This window comes from Plecotus auritus (genome assembly GCF_963455305.1).
Source record: "Plecotus auritus genome assembly, chromosome: 2".
In the NCBI taxonomy this organism is placed as follows: Eukaryota; Metazoa; Chordata; class Mammalia; order Chiroptera; family Vespertilionidae; genus Plecotus; species Plecotus auritus.
The window spans coordinates 173440224-173463775 of NC_137771.1; the positions used below are offsets into that span (position 1 = coordinate 173440224).

The 23552-nt window shown below is 41.4% G+C and overlaps 1 protein-coding gene across 4 annotated transcripts; it reads right to left on the bottom strand.

Annotated features, from left to right (window-relative positions):
- Nucleotides 1–184: 184 nt before the first annotated feature.
- Nucleotides 185–23541, bottom strand: DYNLT2B (dynein light chain Tctex-type 2B). Of its 4 annotated transcripts, none has more exons than XM_080652661.1 (6): nucleotides 23357–23534; nucleotides 20246–20379; nucleotides 17424–17493; nucleotides 4637–4700; nucleotides 1689–1757; nucleotides 185–780 (listed from the first exon to the last, which is right to left on the bottom strand). In XM_080652661.1, exons 1-5 carry the CDS (start codon nucleotides 23467–23469, stop codon nucleotides 1710–1712), a joined length of 429 nt encoding a protein of 142 aa, XP_080508787.1. In that variant the 5' UTR covers nucleotides 23470–23534; the 3' UTR covers nucleotides 185–780; nucleotides 1689–1709. The 4 variants fall into 4 exon arrangements, with proteins under 4 accessions (XP_080508787.1, XP_080508784.1, XP_080508786.1 ...); XM_080652658.1 differs by having other exon boundaries at nucleotides 651–780; nucleotides 1689–1752; XM_080652660.1 differs by lacking the exon at nucleotides 185–780 and having other exon boundaries at nucleotides 1610–1757; nucleotides 23357–23541.
- Nucleotides 23542–23552: the final 11 nt, after the last annotated feature.

Consider the following 23552-nt stretch of genomic DNA (forward strand, 5'->3'; position numbering starts at 1 on the left):
TTTATTTTTGTCTACATGCTTAAAAGTGGCTAAGAAGAAAGAGGTGGGTAAACTTACGCATCTGCTGAGACGCCTCCAGGGAGAAAAGGGACTTAAATTGCGACCCTTTCTCTTTTGAGTTTCAAACAGTTATTTGAACAAGGCTCTGTTAAACAAAGACTTAAATGAATTGTTGTTGTTTTTTGAAAAAGGTTTTATTTAGCCAAAAAGACCAGTCTTGGGCATGAAATACAAACCACCAGCAGCATACATTTCTGTAATCCTGGAGTTTGCAATCATTTTTGTTTTTTGTTTTTAAATCTGTTTTTATTGATTCCAGAGAGAGGGAGAGAGAGAGAAATAGAAACATCAATGATGAGAGAGAAACATTGATCAGCTGCCTCCTGCACACCCCCCTACTGGGGATCAAGGCCGAAACCCCGGGCATGTGCCCTCACTGGGAATCAAACTATGACCTGCTGGTTCATGGGTCGACGCTCAACCACTGAGCCACATGGGCCAGGTTGCAGTTGTTTTTTATTCACCAACTGGGGGGTGGAGGTGTGGGAGAAAGATATAAGCTGTCTGAAAGACATTGCATTAGCTATAGGCAAAGGGGGTGGGAAAAGGTGAAGTAGCGCCAGCTCTGGAATAGGCGCAGAGCCCACCAAGAAGTGTCCGCTCCTTTGGACTGGTGGGCAACAGTCCAGAAAGTTCATGCGCAAACAAGAAGTGGAGGCTCCTGGAGTTGGAAGGTTCGTTCTTTTGAATAATTGCATAAGTAATCACCTGGAAATTAATCTGAAGTTCCAACAGACATATGAATATGAACAGTCTTTTGTTAGCTGGTCCACAGCTATTAACAGGCTAACTGTTCTGTCTCTCTTACTCTCTGGCTGCTAAAATTTAATTTAGAATAATCTCAGAATTTTCCCCTTGTCAACTCATAGACTACAGTGGTCCAAATAAGGATAGCTAGCTGGAGAAGACACTAGGCACTCTAAGGAGAAGATCACTACAAAGATAATGGAAGTTGGAATAGTAACCAACATAATTTTGAAGAGTCTTAAGGGAGGGCTAATTTCATACACAGCTTGGAAACTCTCAGACCCTGTCAGAAATTCTATGACACTGGAAAAACCCTGGAGAAAACAAATGCATGTTTAAGCTAATAAGCTGTGTAAGCTGTAGGGTGGAAAGAGCTGAGCAAAAACAGTGAGTGAGAGATTAAAAAAAATGCAAAATGTAGGGAAAAAAACTTTATGCATAAATAAATTCACCTCAGTGTAGAAATAATCAGTCCTTCAGTAAGGACATGGCAAAAATAACCAATGGTATAACCTAATGGAATAAATGCAACTATTAAATTATGCTTATTAAAATCATAATGCAAATAAAATGGCAAAAGTTACATGTGACATGAGAAGTGAAAAATCCGGTTACAAAACTATGATTTTTTTTTAATAAACACCAAATAAAAACACTAGTAGAAAATATATCAAATATTAATAGTTATGTAGAACAATTTAATTATGGATATTCCCCTACATTTTCCTCTACTTTACAAATGTAGTTAGAACACAACAAAATCAAAACATTAACTGTAAGCCCTAAAACTCAACAGACTCAGTTGCCAAACTGCCAAGTTATCTTTATTTTGTCAAGATACTTAACAATATAAAAAAGTTCATATTTCTTCATAGTCATACCTTTTCCCAGCTTTCAAATTTTCAATAGTAGAAACAGCCAAATGCTGCTACAACACAGAATAAACTGTCCTACAAAACAAACAAAACAGAAAACACACACACACATCCAGAATGTTAGGATGAGTAAAGAGTTAGATTTTCTGAATGTAGAAATAAAATAAAAATGAACGAACTTTATGTAATACATATTCATAAAATAAGTATTCCCATTTTTTTCTGATTTATCAAAGAAATAATATAGGAAACTATTTTAATTTATTGGAGTAAATATATTACCCATCTCAAAGAACTATATTATAGTATCACACATAATAAAAATAACAGCTCCGTGTCAAATTCTGGATGAGGGTAAATGGCCTCTGGGTGTTTGTTCTTAATTTAGAAAATTCATTTTTCCATCTTTTTGCTTAGAATCCTAAAATGCTTTCCAGATCCCAGTTAAACTTTTTAAGACACTTTTTAGGTATTTCTTATAGGAACTCCACCTGCCTCAGCAACTCCTGGCCTACCAACCTCACCTCCAGCCTGTCAGTGACGAGAAAAAATCTGCTCAACTACCTGATTATTAACCAAAAGCAAAATTCTTTGGTTAGCCCAGATCCCTGGCTTCCTGTGTAGGATGACTGTGAGTTGAGTGCTATCTGAGGTGAGGGACCTGTTTTTGTTTCTGTTCTAATTTTCAATCCCTTATGCACTGATACTTTTGTAAAATATAATAAAAATTAATAACTAGGAAAACAAAATGAAAAAAGAAATATACAAATACAGCCTAAAAGTTTTATTATTAGATATAATGAACATAAAATTACTTTGACAAATTCTTATAAGAGTTTCTAAACCCTTACATTCAATTTATATACTTATCTCATCGAGGACCTGTACCACAGGGTTCATGGCCCTGGTCTGTGGCTCCCAGTTTGATTGGCACTGCTCTACAGTGTCACCAGAGTTCTCCAGCAGGACTGAGCTGGGCTATCCCCTCTGCAGGGCAATTACCCGCTCAGAAGCATATGCTTTTCTCTCCTCTCACTTCCTCATCCTCTATTGGTGCTTCCAGGGATCTTCTCCCAAACAATAAAGTACTTTAAGCTCTGAAAAAGACACCTAAACACTCAACTCAACCAACTGGACTAAAGATACACACAGTACACTAACTCAGCACCCTAAACCAGGCTCTCAAAAATTATTTTTAGACACCACACCCTCCAATCCTGTGTTCTAAAATCTGATCCTGGGAATATTGATAACTAAAGTTTTATACTACATATTTGTTAATGTGAATATTGTCTGGCCCCCACTGTTTATAAGCTCTCTATAGGCAACAACCATGCCTGCTTATTCACCCTTTTATTCCTAGCATCTCCAATACAGAGATTGACACATAATAAAAGCTCAGAATAATCTTTTGGATGAATGAATTATATTGTATAGCGACTCGGAGAAATATAAATGTTTAACTCCAAAAAGCAGGAAAAACCATCACCTTAACTTGAAATCTTCCCCCAGAGAGCTGATAATTGAAGATTTACTTAATACTTCCCATTGTTCAGCCCTTGATCCCTATGGTAGTTGAGCATAATATGAAACTTTGTAGGATCATAGAGTTTTAGAGCTAAAAGGTACCTTAAGATCTACTACTACACAAGCAGCTTCCAAATCTGGCAGTAAGCATAACCATGTGAGGAACTTTATTGATTTTAAAGATTTTTTTAATCCTCACCTGAGGCCATGCTTATTAATTTGAGAGAAAGAGAGAGACACATCAATGTAAGAGAGAAACATTGATCCATTGCCTCCTGAATGCGCCTCAACTGGAGATCGAACCAACTGAGCTACCTGGCCAGGGCAATGTGGGGAACTTTTTAGAAATTCATATTCACTTATCCAACCCCAAGCTTATGTGATTAGAATCTACTTGAGAAGGACCCCAGCATCTGTATGTTAAACAAGTTCCTCAAATAATTCTTAGGCGCCGAAACCGGTTTGGCTCAGTGGATAGAGCGTCGGCCTGCGGACTGAAGGGTCCCGGGTTCGATTCCGGTCAAGGGCATGTACATTGGTTGTGGGCACGTCCCCAGTGGGGGTGTGCAGGAGGCAGCTGATCGATGTTTCTCTCTCATTGATGTTTCTAGCTCTCTATCCCTCTCCCTTCCCTTCCTCTCTGTGAAATATCAATAAAATATGTTTAAAAAAAATAAATAAAAATAAAAAAATAATAATAATAATTCTTAGGCAAGCCACAGCCAGTCCTTGGGAAAATCTAGAGTAGTTTCCTAATGTTACTGATACAATCAGATAAAAGTCCAATGACTTACCTAAAGTCATTCAATTAGAAAGTTACAGAGCTGGAAATGGAACCTCTCTCCTAATTCACTCAACCCAGTTTCTGTTCTACACTACTATACTTAATTCTGACTCTACTAATTCACAACCTGGGAGCATTTGGACAGAGGAAGCAAGTATAAAACATATTATTAAAATTTATAAAACATTCATGCCAATAACTTCCCAATGTTTAAATGAAAACTCTTTTGAAAAATTCCTCTTTATTTTTGCCTAGTTTTGAGAAATAGTTTTAAGATAAAGTAATTGTTTTGATTAGTGAAAGAAAAATCACCTTTGCTCATGGAATCCCTGACATCCAAACTTCTTTGCAGCTTAGCAAAGTGCTATTTGGCTATTAGCACTAAACAATATGCAAATTCAAACTTGTGAAGAGTTATGTCATCTGTACACATATAAGTCTCCTTGCCTATAAACAGCACACTAGGTTTCTGCTTTATGTTTAGTAACCCAAAAAAAGAACAGTAAAGACATCTCATCCAGAAGGAGTCTGAGACAAATGTCTAAAACTAAAGTATGCTCACATCTCAATAAATGTTAAGTAATTTCCTCTGGAATGCCCCCATGTCCTTTGAAAGAAAGAAAAGGTTTCCAAATAGACTTACATTCATAAAAACATCATGAGTGTAGTTGTCAGTGTCAGCATCCCAGAAACAGCGGGCAGCCATGCTAAAAAGTCGAAGATTGGAGAATTACCAACAATATAACAGGACCTGAAACATGTATCTGCCAGCAGCAAAAGTTTTCCTTGACACATTCTTTTAGATCAGTACTTCCAAACCTTTTTATAGGCTGGCACACAGAAAAGCCTATTTGTACAGCGGAGTATACCAGGTACACTAAAGGGCCTGGACTCATGGATAAGGTTGCTTGCAGTTGGAGGTGACCAATCAACCAATCAAACAATCGATGTGTCTCTCTTACATCAGTGTCTCTCTCTGTCTCTCCCCTTCCTTTCCACTCTCTCTAAAAACCAATGGAGAAAATATCCTCGGATGAGAATTAACAACAACAAAAATCTGAAATATCTGGGTCATACCAAAACCCTGAACTATAGAAAAAGGAATGCTGTATATATTTATATACTCATAAAGTTATGTCAAAAGGATTTAGAAATAATATGATGTAACAGTTTGTAGCAACTCAGTACTCCCTCCCAGATCAATTAGAAAAACTGGATAAAATGAATCAGAGTTGCTGAAGCAAACAGGACTGGGGGAGCCAAAATTCCACAGAGGTGAACCGCTAAGAGGTAAACTGATATTCTGCACTGGAGTTCTCCCTGGGGTGTTTGCTAACTCTAGGCACACAGCTAGAGGCTGAGAATATGAGTTTTGTGCAGGTACGGACCAATTACTGAGGGAAAAATAAGCCAGCTGGACTAGAGAGATAAAATTACAGGGCCAGAGAGATACAATTGGAGACTTGAAGGACCAAGATCCCTGTGAAAAAGGAGAGAGCAGAACTCAGCTTTAACATTACATGGTAGGTTCCCCCTCACATGTGCTAAATTCTGAAACTGTGTAAGTAGGACCTAAGGAACTAAGAGTGCTGGGAACAATTATATCCTCTCACCAAAATACGTCTATGACCTAATTCCCAGAACCTAGGGATATGTTACAGTACATGGCAAAAAGCGTTTTACATGTATATGATTAAGCTAAGGATCTTAGATGGGGAGAGTAGCATGGATTACCCAGGTGGGCTCAATGTAATCACAGGGTCCTTACAAGAGAAAGAGGGAGGCAGGTGGTCAGAGCCAGAGAGAGATTTGAAGATGGGATGCTGCTGGTTTTGCAGAGGGAGGAAAGGTTTATGAGTTAAGGCAGTGGTCGGCAAACTCATTAGTCAACAGAGCCAAATATCAACAGTACAACGATTGATTTCTTTTGAGAGCCAAATTTTTTAAACTTAAACTTCTTCTAACGCCACTTCTTCAAAATAGACTCGCCCAGGCCATGGTATTTTGTGGAAGAGCCACATTCAAGGAGCCAAAGAGCCGCATGTGGCTCACGAGCCGCAGTTTGCCGACCACTGAGTTAAGGAATGCAGGCAGCCTATAAGCTGGAATAGGCAAGGGAATGGATTCTCTGCTAGAGCCTCCAGAGGGAATACAGCCATGCCAACCCTTTGATTTTAGCTCAGCGAAACCCATTTTGATTTATGATCTCCAGAACTGTAAAATCCTATCTAATAAAAGAGTAATATGCAAATTGACCATACTGCTGCCACATCCACAAGCCACACCCACCAGCCAATCAGGAGCAAGTATTCAAAATAACCCAACCAAGATGGCTGTGGCCACGGAGAAAGCAGGAGGCTTGGTTTGCCCCCAGCAATGGAGGAAGCCAAGCTTTCTGCCTGCCCTGGCGGGCCCAGGCCTCCGCTAAAGGCTACAACATTTCAATTGTAGAAGATAAATAAATCCCAGATACCAGGGCCTCTGCTTGGGTCGCCGGGGGTGTGACCAGCCTGCAAACCACCACAGGCCCCTCGCCCAGGCCACCCCATGCCCCAAAGGAACCCCCACCCTGATCCAGGACACCCTTCAGGGCAAACCAGCCAGCCCCCACCCGTGCACCAGGCCTCTATCCTATCTAATTCTATCTAATAAAAGGATAATATGCAAGTTGACTCACTCCAACACACAATATGGCTGCCCATGTGGTCAAAGATGACTCCCCTCATGTGGACACAAGATGGCCACCACAAGATGGCCAGCAGGGGAGGGTAGTTGGGAGGGACCAGGTCTGCAAGGGAGGGCAGTTGTGGGCAATCAGGCCAGCAGGGGAGGGCAGCTGGGAGGAGCCAGGCCTGCAAGGGTGGGCAGTTGGGGGCAATCAAGCCTGCAGGGGAGGGCAGTTAGGGGTGACCAGGCCGGCAGAGGAGGGAAGTTGGGGGCAACCAGTCCTGCAGGGAAGGGCAGTTGGGGGGGGACCCAGGCCTGCAGGGGAGAGCAGTTGGGGGAGATCAGGTCTGCAGGGGAGAGCAGTTAGGGGTGACCAGGCCTGCAGGGGAGGGAAGTTAGGGCAAACAGGCTGGCAAGGGAGTGGTTAGGGGGTGATCAGGCTGGCAGGCAGAAGTGGTTAGGGGCAATCAGGAAAGCAGACAGGCGAGCAGTTGGGAGCCAGCAGTCCTGGATTGTGAGAGGGATGTCCGACTGCCCATTTAGGCTTGATCCGGATCGGGCCTAAATGGGCAGTCAGACATCCCTCAAGGGGTCCCAGATTGGAGAGGGTGCTGGCTGGGCTGAGAGACACAACACCCCATGCATGAATTTCGTGCACCAAGCCTCTACTAACATATATGTACTGTTTTAAGACACCAGGTTTGTAATTTGTTACAGCAGCAATAGGAAACTAATGCATCAAGGAAAGAGGCTCTAAAATGAAGAGTAGTTTTGTGCTGAGAAAACAAGGACTAAAAGTCAGTACTTGCTGGAGTGGGTTCAAATGAATGCTTCAGGCTCTTGGTTGAGAAACCTGGAGAGCTACACTCAAGAAAGAAGGATGCTTAATCCTCACAATATCCTTGTGAATGGGGCATTATTGTACCAGTTTCACAGATGAGAAAACAAACCCGAAGAAGTTAGGGAACCACCCAATAGACAAGCCCTACCTTGAATAATGGTTGCAAGGACTGAATAGGATGACATTGCTAAGGGCTTACTCCAGTGCAAGTCACAGAGAAGACAGTGGTAATAATAGTAGGATAGCAATAATAGCAGAAGATGTAATAGCCATGACACCCTTGTCCTGTTGAGACTGCTTGACTATCATAATGAGTGTCAATGATGAGGCCAGTTACACAGTTTGCAGGACCCAGTGCAAAATGAAATTGTGGGGTCTGGCCAGAGGCAGAGAAGAAAAAAAAAAAGTGGAGGGGGGGGCAGAGGAGAGGAGGAAGAGGAGGATTTGAAGATAGAGAGCTTTATCAAAACTGCAACAAAACCTCAACTCAGCTCAGTACCTGATTGGATTAAGGTAAACAGGCCATACTCTACCTGAGTCGCAAAGGAAATGTAAACCCTCTCTGAAAGAAAACAATATTATCTGGAGGTTCTACAAGCCGTTTTTTAACACAATGTCCAGGATTCAAACTAGGCATGCCAAGAGATAGAGCCATATGAAGGATTATCAAGAAAAAAAATAATCAATGGAAACAGATTCACACCTGATCCAGGTATTAGAGTTAGCAGAAAATGACTAACATAGAGAAACCAAGATGGCGGCATAGGTAAACACCTAAACTGCTGCCTCGCACAACAATTTCAAAACTACAACTAAAAGACAAAACAGACATCATCCAGAGCCACAGGAAGGCTGGCTGAGTGGAAATTCTACAACTAGAAGGAAAGAGAAAAGCACACCGAGACTTACAGGAGCTACAGAAGGCAGAGGTACTGAGACACGCGCACAGAGAGGGCTGGCAACTGAGTGCGCGGCTGGCTTTCTCAAGCTGAAGGGAGACAAAAGCTCCCGACTGCACTAAACTCCAGTTCCGGGTGAGACTCTGGGACCCAGACTCATGCGGGGAGAGGCTGGACTGTCAGGAGGGAGAAAAGCACGCTGAGACTCAGAGGAACTGCGGAAGGCAGAGGTACCGAGGCTTGTGCGCGGAGAGGGTGGGCGGCTAAGTACTCGGCTGGCTTTCTAAAGCAGGAAGGAGACAAAAGCTCCCAACTGCACTGAACTCCAGTTCCGGGCGAGACTCTGGGGACCCAGACTCATTTGGGGAGAAACTGGACTGTCTGGCGGCGGGCAAAACTCAAGGGCGGCTTTCTCTCAGAGGTGCTTGCAGCGATTACCATGAGACACTGAGACACAGGGGCCTCTTAGGGCAGGGCTGATGGGAAACCGGTGCTGTCTGCTCTGCCCTGAGACTCCATCCCATCCAAGCTGAGCACAGAGGCTTTTGCAAATCTTGTCTCATAAGGGTGTCTCCAGCACAGAAGTTCTCCCAGCGTAGACACAGCTGATCCTCACAGCCAATTGGCCTGGAGGTCAATTCCTCCCAGTGATACCAACAACAATCAAGGCTTAACTACAACAAGACTGTGCACACAGCCCACAAAGGGGTGCACCAAGAGTGTCCACCTCAGGTAACGGGGGAGGCTGAGCCACTGGGCCCTATAGGACACCTAGCACACAAAGCCACTCTATCAACTCAGGGAAGGAACCAAAATGCGGAGACAAAGAAACAGGTCACAAATGAAAGAAATGGAGGAAAGCAAACGACTGGATATAGGGTTCAAAACCACGGTTATAAGGTTTTTCAAGAATTTTCTAGAAAAGGCGGATAAATTTAGCGAGATCCTCAAGGATATGAAAAAGGACCAACTAGAAATTAAGCATACACTGACTGAAATAAAAAATATTATACAGATATCCAACAGCAGACTAGAGGATCACAAGAATCAAGTCAAAGATTTGAAATACAAAGAAGCAAAAAACACCCAACTGGAAAAGCAAAAAGCAAAAAGAATCCAAAAATTTGAAGATAGTGTAAGGAGCTTCTGGGACAACTTCAAGTGTACCAACATCAGAATTATGGGGGTGCCAGAAGAAGAGAGAGAGCAAGATACTGAAAACCTATTTGAAGAAATAATGACAGAAAACTTCCTGCACCTAGTGAAAGAAATAGACTTACAAGTCCAGGAAGCGCACAGAACCCCAAACAAAAGGAATCCAAAGAGGACCACACCAAGACACATCATAATTAAAATGCCAAGAGCAAAAGACAAAGAGAGAATATTAAAAGCAGCAAGAGAAAAACAGTTAGTTACCTACAAGGGAGCACCCATATGACTGTCAGTGGATTTCTCAACAGAAACTATGTAGGCCATTGCACCCATGCTGTTGATTGCTAAATGTAATAGTCTGATCATGACGCTGAATAAATGTGTCTTTAAAAAAAAAAAAAGAAAAGAAAGAAACTATGTAGGCCAGACGCGAGTGGCAAGAAATATTCAAAGTGATGAATAGCAAGAACCTACAACCAAGATTACTGTACCCAGCAAAGCTATCATTCAGAATTGAAGGGCAGATAAAGAGCTTCACAGATAAGAAGAAACTAAAGGAGTTCATCACCACCAAACCAGTATTATATGAAATGCTGAAAGGTATTCTTTAAGAAGAGGAAGAAGAAGAAAAAGATAAAAATTATGAACAACAAATACATATCTATCAACAAGTGAATCTAAAAATCAAGTGAATAAAAAAATCTGATGAATAGAAAAAAAAGAAAAGAAAATGACTAACATAACTGCTATGACCAAAATGTAAAAAGGGAGGAGAGAAGAAGGATAGAGAACATAGATTAAAGATAAAGAATTTCACCAAAAAAAACTGGAATGTATAAAATATTTAAATGGAAATTCTGGGGCTGAAAAATATAATAACTGAAATTAAGAATTCAGTAGGTAGCTTTAACAGCAGATTAGACACAATAGAAAAGAAGATTAGTCAACTGAAAGACAGGTCAATAGAAAAATATCCAGCCCTGCCCTAACCGGTTTGGCTCAGTGGATAGAGCATTATTGGCCTTCGGACTGAAGGGTCTCAAGTTCGATTCCAGTCTAGGGCATGTACCTTGGTTGCGGGCACATTCCCAGTATGGGTGTGCAGGAGGCAGTTGATCGATGTTTCTCTCTCATTGATGTTTCTAACTCTCTATCCCTCTCCCTTCCTCTCTGTAAAAAAATCAGTAAAATATATTTTTTAAAAAAAGAAAAATATCCAGCCCTGGCTGGTTTGGTTCAGTGGATAGAGTGTCGGCCTGAGGAACAAAGGGTCCCGGTTTTGATTCCAGTCAAGGGCACATGCCCAGGGTTGCGGGCTCGATCCCCGAGGGGTGAGGGTGCGGGGGTGCAGGAGGCAGCCAATCAATGATTCTCTCGCATCATTGATGTTTCTATCTCCCTCTCCCTTCCTCCCTGAAATTTATTTTTTTTTAATTATTTTTAAAAAAAAAGAAAGAAAAATATCCAAACTGAAGCACAGAGAGAAAAAACAAAAATTTAGTCAAGAGCACAAGAGATGTGGAACATAGTTTAAAAATCTAAATACATGTAATTGGAGTCTGAAAAGGAGAGCAGAGCCCAGCTGGTGTTGCTCAGTGGTTGAGTGTAAACCCGTGAACCAGGAGGTCGCCAGTTCAATTCCTAGTTAGGGCACAAGCCCAGGTTGCAGGCTGGATCCCCAGTAGGGGTATGTCAGAGGCAGCCAATCAATGATTCTCTCGCATCATTGATGTTTCTATCCTTCTCTCCATTTCCCTTCTTCTCTCTGAAATCAATAACAACAATTTAAAAAGTGGAGGGGGGGGGGGGGGCAAGCAGAGAGCAAATAGAACAGAAGCACTAGTTTAAAAGATAATGGCCACACCTGGCACCCAGATCTTAGTTTCTAATGCCATTCTCCAATAAAATGGACCAGGGCCCCTTGGAGAAGTGGCTGATTCTAGGCTGGGGAGGGAATGAATAAATATGGAGTATCATATAGTGCAAGTAAGTAAGGAAGTGCTAAAAAAAAAATCACAACAGTAGAGTATGCCAAAGGGACACAGGAGTCAACTGAAAGAGCTCAAATGGTCAAAGCTGGAACACTTTCAATAACAAAATTAAGTAATGCTGAATTATAATCCACAGTATAAAAATCCATGAGTACGTACTGTAATAAGTAAATGACTGAATAAAGAAATAAAAGAAAAAGAGACAAATCTGGGCTGAAATTTCCAAATAATTTATGTAACTATTCTGCCCTCAAGGAGGTAGAGCATAACTCCCTGCTCCATAAGTGTGGGCTTCACATAGTGATTTTGTATAGTATGAAAGGGAAAGAAAGAGTAGTTTTACAGGGGAAAACCTAACAAACATTACCTGAGGCACATGAGCATATTAATGGTAATATGTCATGTTGATAATATGTACCCTGATATGATATGTTATGATGAGAAAAGCACTTTACCTCTGATCTTCCTCCCAAGAACCTATTAGCCTAGACCCGTGGTTGGCAAACTGAGGCTCGTGAGCCACATGCGGCTCTTTGGCCCCTTGAGTGTGGCTCTTCCACAAAATACCACGGCCTGGGCGAGTCTATTTGGAAGAAGTGGCGTTAGAAGAAGTTTAAGTTTTAAAAATTTGGCTCTCAAAAGAAATTTCAATCGTTGTACTGTTGATATTTGGCTCTGTTGACTAATGAGTTTGCTGACCACTGGCCTAGACTAATCATGAGCAGACAAATCCCAATTGAGGAATTTCTACATAATACCTAACCAGGACTTCTCAAAACTGTCAAGGTCATCAAAACCAAGGAGAGTCTGAGTAACTGTCACAGCCAAGAGGAGCCTAAAGAGACATGAAATGTGATATTCTAGATAAGATTCTGAAACAGAAAAAGGACATTAGGTAAAAACTAAAGTAATGTGAATTAAGTATGAACTCTAGTTAATAATAATACATCAATATTGGTTCATTAGTTATGACAAATGTATCATTAACATCCTACTATACTAATTTAGGATGTTAATGATAGAGGAAACTAGATGTGGAATATCTGTACTATTTATCCAACTTTTCTACAAATCTAAAACAATCCTAAATAAGAAGTTTATTTTTAAAAAGATGACAGCTAACTGTTCCATAAAAAGACCTTATAGGCAAAGTGGCCCCAAAGGGGCAGAGACCGAAGAACAAGACAGAAAAGTCCAGTTTATGGGTAAATAGGTTTAATAGAGAATTTACAGGAAACACTTGTTTTGACTGGCTGCAAAACAGTCAAATCTCCATCTTTCCCCTCCAAGACCACCATCTTTCATCCCCACTCAGAGACAGACCTACATGTTCCAAAAGGACTGCATGGGTGGCCAGGGGGAACAAAGAAGCCAGATACCAGCAGACCCTGGTGCTGGAGTGAACTAAGAGACAGGTAATTTCTGGAGCTTCTTGTGCAGAGGAAGAAGTAATGGAAGCTCTGTGACTAGCTGGAAACCTCTAGACACATTCCAGAGTCCACCCAGGAAAAGGGGAAGAGAAGTCAAAGGTCCGGAATCATTCACTCAGAAATGAAGCAGGTGGATTCACTTCAAGATGGAGTCAGCTCTGTCCACACACTAAGAATTTACCCAAGCTTATACAAACAAGATTCAATGGCCCACAGAGTCCATGGGCTCTGAGAACCCCACGCTGAATGAATAAGAAGAAAATCATATACACCAGAGTAAAAAAAAAAAAAAAAACAATGAGGAAAACATTCTAATGTGGCTAGAAAGAAAAAAGACATCACCTCCAAAGGAACAATAAGCCTTATAGCTGACTTCTCAACAGAAACAATGTAAACTGGAAGACAACGTAATTATATCTTTAAAGTGCTGCAAATGGAAGGGCACGTACATTTCCTTCTATCTCTTTTCCTTAAGGAATGTAAATGTAGTACTGAGCCATCTTCAACCATGTAAAGGAGAATACTACAGAGCAACAAGACAGAAGAGCCCATGTCCTTGACACCTGTGAGGCACCACTCCATGCTTGGTCTACTACCTGGTGGAGTATGTTTTGAGAAGAGAGAGATGCCTTCTGTTTTATTTAAAAAGGAATAAAAAGAATCCAGAGTTAACTTGAAGAAACTACTAATTGCAAAAGATGGGACAATTTAGACATCAATAAGGATAACCACAATGGATTTAAACACATAAAATATATCTAAAACCATGGGTTCATAGATAGAAAAAAAGAGAACTCATTGGTAAGCTCTGGAAGATGCTAGGGAACCAATTCATTATTCTGAATATTATTAAAATTATCCTCCCTTTCCTGTACAACCTATACCTCATTGTAATGAAACAGCTGAAAGAAAAGTCATTCTTAATAGAATTCCAGCAAATAAATAAAGAACAGTGGTAGAATTAGAAGATCACTATTTTGTAACCTCTGATGAATAATGGATCTAGGATAGCTGCTAAAACTATGAATGGTGAAGCTGATAGGGAACTTTACAATAGATGGATCTGTCTGACAACATCTGAACTCCATGATCAATCTTAACAAAAAACAGACAACCAGACATTTTCTGCCTCCTGATGAGATGCAATAGGATGCATACTAAATACCTATGTAATATTCTTGCCCAAAACTCAAATCTCCAACTGATTAAGACTATATCTAACTACTTATTTACAAGAAAAGAGGAGATATAATACATAGTAAACAATACCAGGCACCACAATCAGAAAATGACAGAATATAGATAGGACACTCTACAAGACAACACAATTTCTTCAACAAATAAATGGTAAGAGAAAAAAGAGGGAGAGAAGTTATATATTAAGAGAAATTTAAGAGATTATCAACCAAATATAATGTGTGGACTTTGCCTGATTCTAATTTGAACCAACTGTAAAATCCTATATAATAAAAGGGTAATATGCAAATCAACTGAACAGCAGAACGACTGGTAGCTATGATGTGCACTGACCACCAGGGGGCAGACGCTCAACACAGGAGCTGCCCCCAGCCCCGCAGGACTTGATTGCCAGATCAGAGACTGCTGGCCAACTTCTTGGTCCCTCCCCCCAGCCAGCAGGCTCCAATTTGGGCGATAGGGGAACCAGGGGCGGGTGATGGAGGGGGGCAGGGCTGGCTGCCAGCAGCCAGGGAAAATAGCCCTGACTGCAGGCCAGGACAAGGGACTGTACCCATGCACGAATTTCGTGCGCCAGGCCTCTAGTATATAAATACAGACAAACACACATACACACACGTATATATGAAACAACTGGGGATATCTGAATGCTAATTGAATATTTTATAATATTAAGAACTAACAATATTTAGATGTGATATTTTATTATATTAAAAGGGTCCTTATAGTTTAGACATATATACTATTGTATTTACAGATGAAATGGTATGACGACTGGGATTTGCTTCAAAATAAACTAGAGAGGCAGTGGATATATAAATGAAACAACATATGAGGTATGTGTTGATAACCTTTCAGGCCAACTAATAGATCCATGGGAGTTCCTCAGTCCCTACACTTGCGTATGTTTGAAATTTTAGACAAAATTTTTAGAACCTCAAGGGAGGGTGGGAAAGGGAGGCCTTGTATGCCATGCTTTAGAGTTTGGTCTGATCACATTTAACCAAGTCAATTTAAAGGAATTTATACCTGACAAGATTTTAAATAAACTCTATAGAGTCTTTGGAGAGAAAGTAAGGTGTACTCCTGGGATACTGGTCTGGTATGCAAAATGAATTGTGGAGGAGGGAGATCAGAGTCCAGGAGTGCTGATAAGGGGCTGCTGCTAAGTATTTCTGGCATCCAGATTACAGTGCATGCAATGGGAGAGAGTAATGGCTACATAAGATAAAAGTAGACCTTGAGTCAGTAGGACCTTGGTAATACTGTGAGAGACAAAGAAGTTAAAGTGACAGGCTGATTTAAGGAGAGGAAGGGAAAGAAACTTGGAACTCGTTAACATGTTAAATCTGGGGTGACAGAATAGGAAAGTATTTCTGAGACTCTCTGTGGTCAGAAAATCTCCTGAAGCCTTTGAACAAATGGTAGAGAACACCATAGTGAAGAGTACTGTGCTAGGAGTAAGAAGTCTGAATTCTATTAGTGACCCTGACAGCAGCCATATCTATAATTTCGAGCAAATCATGCTGAATCTCATAAATGTCATCATAAAATAGGGGAACTAGACACTAGAAAGTATCTGTAGTGCCTTTCAAATTTAACATTCTATAGTGAATATGCTCAGTGATATTATCTACAAGGTATTTTTAAATTCATTTAACATATATTTTAGCATTGTCTTACAAAACTAGAGACCCGGCGCACAAAAATTCCTGCACTGGGGTGGGGGGGGGGGGTTCCCTCAATCTGGCCTGCACCCTTTGGCAGTCCGGGACCCCTCAGGGGATGTCCACTTGCCACTTAGGCCCACTCCCTGGGGGATCAGGCCTAAGCTGGCAGTCAGACATCCCTCTGGTAGCCCGCAAGCCCTCGGGGGATGTCCGACTTACGGGGAGCGGGCCTAAGCCACAGTTGGACATCCTTAGTGCTGCTGAGGAGGCAGAAGAGGCTCTTGCCAGCACCGCTGTGCTCGCAGCCATCAGCCCAGCTTGTGGCTGAGTGGAGCTCCCTCTTGCATTGAGCATCTGCCCCCTGGTGGTCAGTGCACATCATAGTGACCGGTCATTCCCAGTCATTCTGCCATTAGAATCAATTTGCATATTACCCTTTTGTTATATAGGATACTATATTAGGCACTGTTTACAAATGGAAACAAGAGTTTAACACTTGTGCATGGGAAAAGACAAGAAATACATATTTTGAAATCACCAATACAGGAATGACAGTTTGAGGTCATGAGAATGAATGAGCTCATTGAGAAAGCATATTGAAGAGCAGAAGAATAAGAACTGAGCCTTGAAGAAAGCTCGTAGCTGGGGATAGAGGGGATAAGGAAGACCCAGTGAAGAAAAGAGAATAATCAGTTAGAAAAAAAGGAGAGAAACAAGTCATACAAGTGACATCAAGGCCAATAAAACCAGAATGAATTTTAAGAAACAGAAGCCCAGGCAAACACAAGAACTAAGAAAAAACTTTTAGATTTGCTAATAAGAAGGTCTCAGACAATTTTAAATAAATTTATTTTGGATAATGGTAGGACCAAAAATTGGGAAATAAGGAATATGGGAAGAAACATATAGTCCCATACTTTCTTTGGGAACATCTATATATATAAAAGCTAAGCGAACAGAACAACCGAAACAACCGATTGCTATGACGTGCACTGAGGCCGGCCAACCAGCCCAATGGGGGCGGGCCAACCTCCCGCAGCCCTTCCCCCCGGCCGGCCGGCCCCGATAGGTCCAGATTGGGGTGGGCTGGCCGGACCCCACCTGTGCATCCCACCAGGCCTCTAGTATATACATAATCCCTAAAACACTTATCAGCCTACAGATACTATGAAAAGGGAATTACCCAATGGAGCTCACCCAAACTGTCAACCTCACTGTTCAGAATCAGGATCTCTTGGGTTCACAGTTGCATTTTGTTATACTGTCCTTTACTCTCACTTGCAAAACACAATCATACTAAATCGTGAAGAGGATGAATACCTCATAAGAAACACATAAGAATGAAATCAAGAAGGAAAAACAATGCCCTAACTGGTTTGGCTCAGTGGATAGAGCATCGGCCTGTGGACCGAAGGGTCCCCGGTTTGATTCCAGTCAAGGGCACATGCCTGGGTTGTGGGCTCAGCCCAACGTGCAGGAGGCAGCCAATCAATGATTTCCTCTCATCATTGATGTTTCTATCTCTCTCTTCCTCTCTGAAATAAAAATATTTTTTAAAAAAGAAGGAAAAACCAATTACTCACAATACTCCTTCACCTCTTTGTTCTCCAATAACTACTTGCACCACCATTTTATATCGGTCAAATCCCATTGCTAGAAAGGAAAAAAAAAAAAGGATGTTATCTGTAAGCAAATATATGGTAAAATTACTTAATGGAGGAAAATTTGCCTGGAAAAGAACATAATCATTCAGTCTACAAGCACTTACTGAGTATGACGATAAGCTTGGGAGTCAGAGAGACTTGAGGACAAATCCTAACTATAAGCTTAGTATGTATGCAACCTTATACAAGCAAAATCCTGAAAATTCTCACAAACAACAAATTGGAGAGAAGAAAATTGAATGAATGTTTATCTTCCCTGCTTTCTGACCAGGGAATAGTGGAAACAGTAACAACAAAAATGTGAAATGGGCAAAGTTGAAACAGAGCTAACTCTCTTTAATGAAAATAAAAGCTTCAGGATTATATAGTAAACTAGAGGCCCAGTGCATGAAATTCGTGCACTCGGGGGGATCCCCTCAGCCTGGCCTGCACCCTCTCACAATCCGGGAGCCCTCGGGGGATGTCCAACTGGGGAGCGGGCCTAAGCCATCAGTCAGACATCCTTAGTGCTGCTGCAGAGGCGGGAGAGGCTCCCTCCACCACTGCTACTGTGAGCCCGGCTTCTGGCTGAGTGGCACTCCCACCGTGGGAGCGCACTGATCACCAGGGGGCAGCTCCTGCGTGGAGCATCTGCCCCCTGGTGGTCAGTACGCATCATAGCGACCGGTCATTCTGCCGTTCAGTCAATTTGCATATTAGCCTTTTATTATATAGGATTAGGGTAGCAATCTGGACATAACAGGTACCCTTCCATGTGGGACATGAACCCTAATTAAGGATACTTAACAAAATCTCAGAAGATAGAGCCCAAGTTATTTTTTTAAAAACACTGCACATAGGCCCTGGTGAGGTAGCTCAGTTGGTTGGAGCATAGTCCCATGTACCAAAAAAGTTGCAGGTTCAATCCCAGGTCAGGGAGTGTACAGGAGGCAACCCATCGATGTTTCTTTCTCTCCAACCAGGCAAAGGAGCATGTATTTTTAATAATAATTTTAACAGTGCATTTTCATTAAAATTTAAAGAAAATGCTAATATACTAACAATTAATGTGGGTGATGAAAATACATAGAATATTTTCTTTATACTTTTCTATATTTTTTTATTTCTAAAAAATTAAGACATTAAAAAATGAAGACACCAAAATATTAAATAGTATTTACCTTTAGGTAATTAAAATTTATATACTTTAAAAAAAATTGTACGGTAGTCCCCACTTATCTGCAGTTTTGCTTCCCGCAGTTTCAATTTCCCTGTCAATCGCAGTAGAGAATATCAAATGGAAAATTCCAGAAATACACAACTCATAAATTTGAAATTGTGGACCCATCTGAATAGCATGATGAAATCGCACACTGACCCATTCTGTCCCACCCAGGCCTTGAATCATTCCTTTGTCTATATACTGTATTCAATACCCACCCTTTAGTCACTTAGTAGCCGTCTCAGTTATCAGATCCACTATACAGGTATTGCAGTGCTTGTGTTCAAGTAACTTATTTTACTTAAATAATGGCCCCAAAGCACAAGAGTAGTGATGCTGGCAATTCGGATATGCCAAAGAGAAGCCGTAAAGTGCTTCCTTTAAATGAAAAGGTGAGTGCAACACAGTAAGATTTTTTGAGAGAAAGATACCACATTCACATAACTTTCATTACAATATATTGTTATAAACATTCTATTTTTTTCATGTCCTTCTTTTATTATTCTGTAAAAGGTAACAAAATATACAGAACAAAGTTTTCCCTTTTTAACTAATATAACCATTCTATTTTATTATGTTATTGTTGTTAATCTTATAGTGCCTAATTTATAAGTTAAACTTTATCACAAGTATGTATGTACAGGAAAAAACATAGTATATATAGTTTCAGTACTATCATTGATTTCAAGCATCCACAGAGGATCTTAAAACATATCCCCGCAAATAAGGGCAGACTACTGTATTGTCCAGGTTAATTATAATGAAAATGTATTATTATTACAAAAATATTTCTTCTTTCCAAAAAGTGATATTTATTACAAAGGATAGCTAGAAAGAGAGGGCTTTTCAGATGGTATAAAAAAATTTTTTTATTTTTTTTAAAATATATTTTTACTTGTTTCAGAGAAGAAGGGAAAGGGAGAGAGAGAGATAGAAACATCAATGATGAGAGAGAATCATTAATCAGCTGCCTCCTGCACACCCCACACTGGGGATTGGGCCTGCAACCTGGGCATGTGCCCTGACCCAGAATCAAACTATGACCTTCTAGTTCATAGGTCAACTCTCAACCACTGACCCACACTTGCCAGGGTCAGATGGTATAACATTATTAATAAGAGAGAAACATAAAAAACCGGTTAGGTAAAGCAAAAGATTTGCTCTGCACATGTAGAGTTTGACAACAGTAGAGGGTTGAGTAGGGTACTGAATGGCAGGCTGAGGAATCGATATCTTGGTGGGAAAAACAACTAAGAATTACTAGGATAGGGGAAAGGACCCTATATTTTCTGCATATTTGGATTTCCTGGATAGTGATTCCATACAATGTCTTATTTCACATCTTTACTCTTTCCCATCATCTGCAAAAACTACATGAGTAAAAGTTACCATATAATTGAGGAGACTAGACATTAAAGAAAAATGTGTCTTTAATAGAATCCACAGCTTATGTCCCTTGTTTAAAGATGGGGAAGGAGACAAATGGATAAAATTGAATGTTTGAAGGGAACATGTCATTTCTAATGATCACCATTCTTACCTTTTAATTTATCTTTAATCGTTTCTGATAGACGCTTTGTGAGCGGAGGTGTTTCTTCTGGAGAGTACTCAGCGGTTGCCAGCTCCTCCTTGAGCACAGCATGGATGCAGTCCTTAACCACAGAGGGTCTGAACCTGAATGAGACAGTTTAAACATCTAATTGGTAACTCCAAAACCCCTACTTACCTTCACAGCTCAACTTTCTCTAGCTCTTTGTCATTGGAACCATTTCATCCTTTTTCATATTGTTTATTATAAAAGTAATAAAAACAAATAAAGAGAATAAGTCGTATCTCTCCCCTGAACTCCAGACCACATATTCCAACACATATTCCATCTGGATGTGTAGTAGGCAACTCAAATTTAAACATCCAACACTGAGCTTCTGATTGTCTCCTTTCCCAAAACTAGGTCCTCCTGCAGTCACCTCCATTCTTCCAGTTGCTGAAGCCACAAAATTTGGTGTCAGTCTTGTTGCCTTTCTCTCTCACAGCCCATATTCCATTAATAAGCAAATCTTATCAGTTCTACATTCAAAATAATCTAAAATTCGTTCTCTCCAACTGACTGCCACCACCTTGCTCCAAGCTACCATTACTTCTTGCCTGGACTACAATGACCTCCTAACAAGTCTCTCTGTGTCTGCCTTTGTCCCCAAATCCTGTTCTCAACACAGCAACTGGACTGATCCTGTTAAACTATGTGCCAAATCATGACACTCCTCTATGCCAAACACCCCACATAGTTCCTACATCGGAGTAAAAGCGATATCCTAACTGTGATTTGCAAGGTCCCATATGACCTACCCTACCAAACTCTCTGACCTTGTTTCCTACTACTTTCCTCCTAGTTCTCTCCTCTCAGGCCCCACTGGCCTTCACTATGTTCTTTAACCACACTGGGCATGCAAACTTCAGAGCTACTGTACTTATTAACTTCTGCCTGAACTTCCAATTCCTCCTTTTATGCACAGCTAACTCCCTCACTTATTTCAAGTCTTTATTCAAAGGTCACTTTTCCACCCAGCAGGCATGGCTCAGTGATTGAGCGTTGACCTATGAACCAGGAGGTCAAGGTTCAATTCCTGATCAGGGGACATGCCCGAGTTATGAGCTTGATCCCCAGTGTGGGGCATGTAGTAGGCAGCTGATCAAGGATTCTCTCTCATCATTGATGTTTCTATCTCTCTCTCTTCCTCTCTCTTCCTCTCTGAAATCAATAAAAAATATATATATTTTTAAAAAGTCACTTTTCCTAGTCCCCTCTCTAAAACTTCAAACCACCCTCTTACTATATCACTTTATATCTCCCTTCCTGGTACTTATTACTATCTGATACACTATATGGTTCATTTATTTATCTTGTTTGTTGTTCTTTTACCTAGATAGACTATAAGTTCCATGAGGGTAGGGATTTTTATTTGTTTTGTTCACTGTTATGTCCTCATTTCTTAGAGCAGCACCCAGCACACAGTAGACAATAATTTTTTTGAAGAAATGGATTATTGAAGAAAGGAAGACAGAGAAAAAAAAAATCTTCCCTAATTCTACCACCCTAACAATGCCATTAGCATTTTAGTTGTACTTATCATCCTATATAATAAAAGCCTAATATGCTAAGTGTCCAACCATCCATCCGACTATTCAACCAGTCGCTATGACGCACACTGACCACCATGGGGCAGACGCTCCGACCGGTAGTTTAACTTGCTGTTGGGGTCTGGCCAATTGGGACTGGGTGAGACAGGCGGGATATGCCCTGGAGCCCTCCCGTGGTCCCTCCTATCCCCCCGCCCCATCATGCACCGGTAGTATCCCTCAGCCTGGCCTGCGCCCTCTCGCAAACCAGGACATGCAATCCAGGACCCCTCAGGGGATGTCAGAGAGCCAGTTTCCACCTGATCCCCGGAGGCCAGGCCAAGGGACCCCACCGGTGCACGGTACCAGGCCTCTAGTATATTATAACACTAAGTTCCTTTTCGGGGCTAGATAGTCTATAGCTGATTTGTCTATCATGTGCCAAGTTACCAAAATGTTTTAAGTTTTGAGTTTATAATGTGGTTTAATATTTGGTAGTACTAGTGCCCCCTTATTACATTTTAACAGTATTTTCTTCGTCTTCTGCCTGCTTATTCTCACAAATGAACTTTGGAATCATTGACAAATTTACAGGATTTGATCTGTTCAAAATGTGGTCTCCCTATTAACAAACGTACTATATCTGGCTCTTCTCTTAAGCCTTTTCCATTCTCAGTAAATATTAAAAGTTTTCTTTACAAACAAGTCAGAAATAATTTCATAGGATTATTTTATATAATAGATACATTTTTGTGAATCATGTTCTGCACTGTTTTACAGTAGAAACACTGGTGAATGTCATCCTATGCATTTAGAATACTTTACAAAAATAACTGAACATATCTCTTTTTTATATCCATTCTACCCACCAACGTTTATCACATTGTAACCAAAGTTCCTGGCTTCCAACATTTGCCAAGCATTTGATTCAGCAATCTGATTTTAAGCAACAGAGAAAGAGCTTGGGAAATCTTTTACTTTAATTTTTTTTTCACCTTGTGAAAATAAAGTTAGTGATGTATCCTACAGGTGTAGCAGATAGCAGACTGTCCTCTGCACCAGACTGTATGCCTTGGGCCTCCACACACATTCAGGTCCCCTGCCAGAGAAGTAAGCTATTCTGGCACACGTATGCACACAGTACACTTCAAAATTCGGCTGAATGACATTCGACGCAAGCCGCTTGTTTCCTGCTCCTCTCTTTTCCATCCATCTCCTTTTCCTGTGTTCACGTCCTGGGTCTTCAAGAGAGCCAACCATGCCCACTGTGCAACCTTAATCGCTGCAGAGCTCTGACACTGCAACTGCAGGTCGGGTCCTCTGCTGCCCACTGCAGCTGAAGCCAAGAAGAACAGCCCCCCCCAACTCCTCCCTCTTCAGCCCCGCCCCGCCCCGCCCCGCCCCGCCCCAGCCCGCGGCTCCCCCGCCTCCCTCTCCCCGGGATCCTTTCCGACTCCCAGGCTTCCAGGCGAGCTCTGCCTGCCCGGCCCAGCCGTCCCGCAGCTCGCCCCGCCGCAACCCGTCCTGTACCCGCCTTTGCTGGAAAATGGGCCGCAGAATATAGGTGTTCTCGGACTTCCCAGAGACCTTCTCAGTGTCAAGCGCCCCCTCTGTCCCGGAGACGGACGCAGCCCCCAACGAAGCCATGGCCCGGACTTCTTGGCCCGGTGGGTCTCGCGATGAGGAACTGCTGCTTGCGGCACCTAGCTGCGAAACCGTCGCCACGGCAA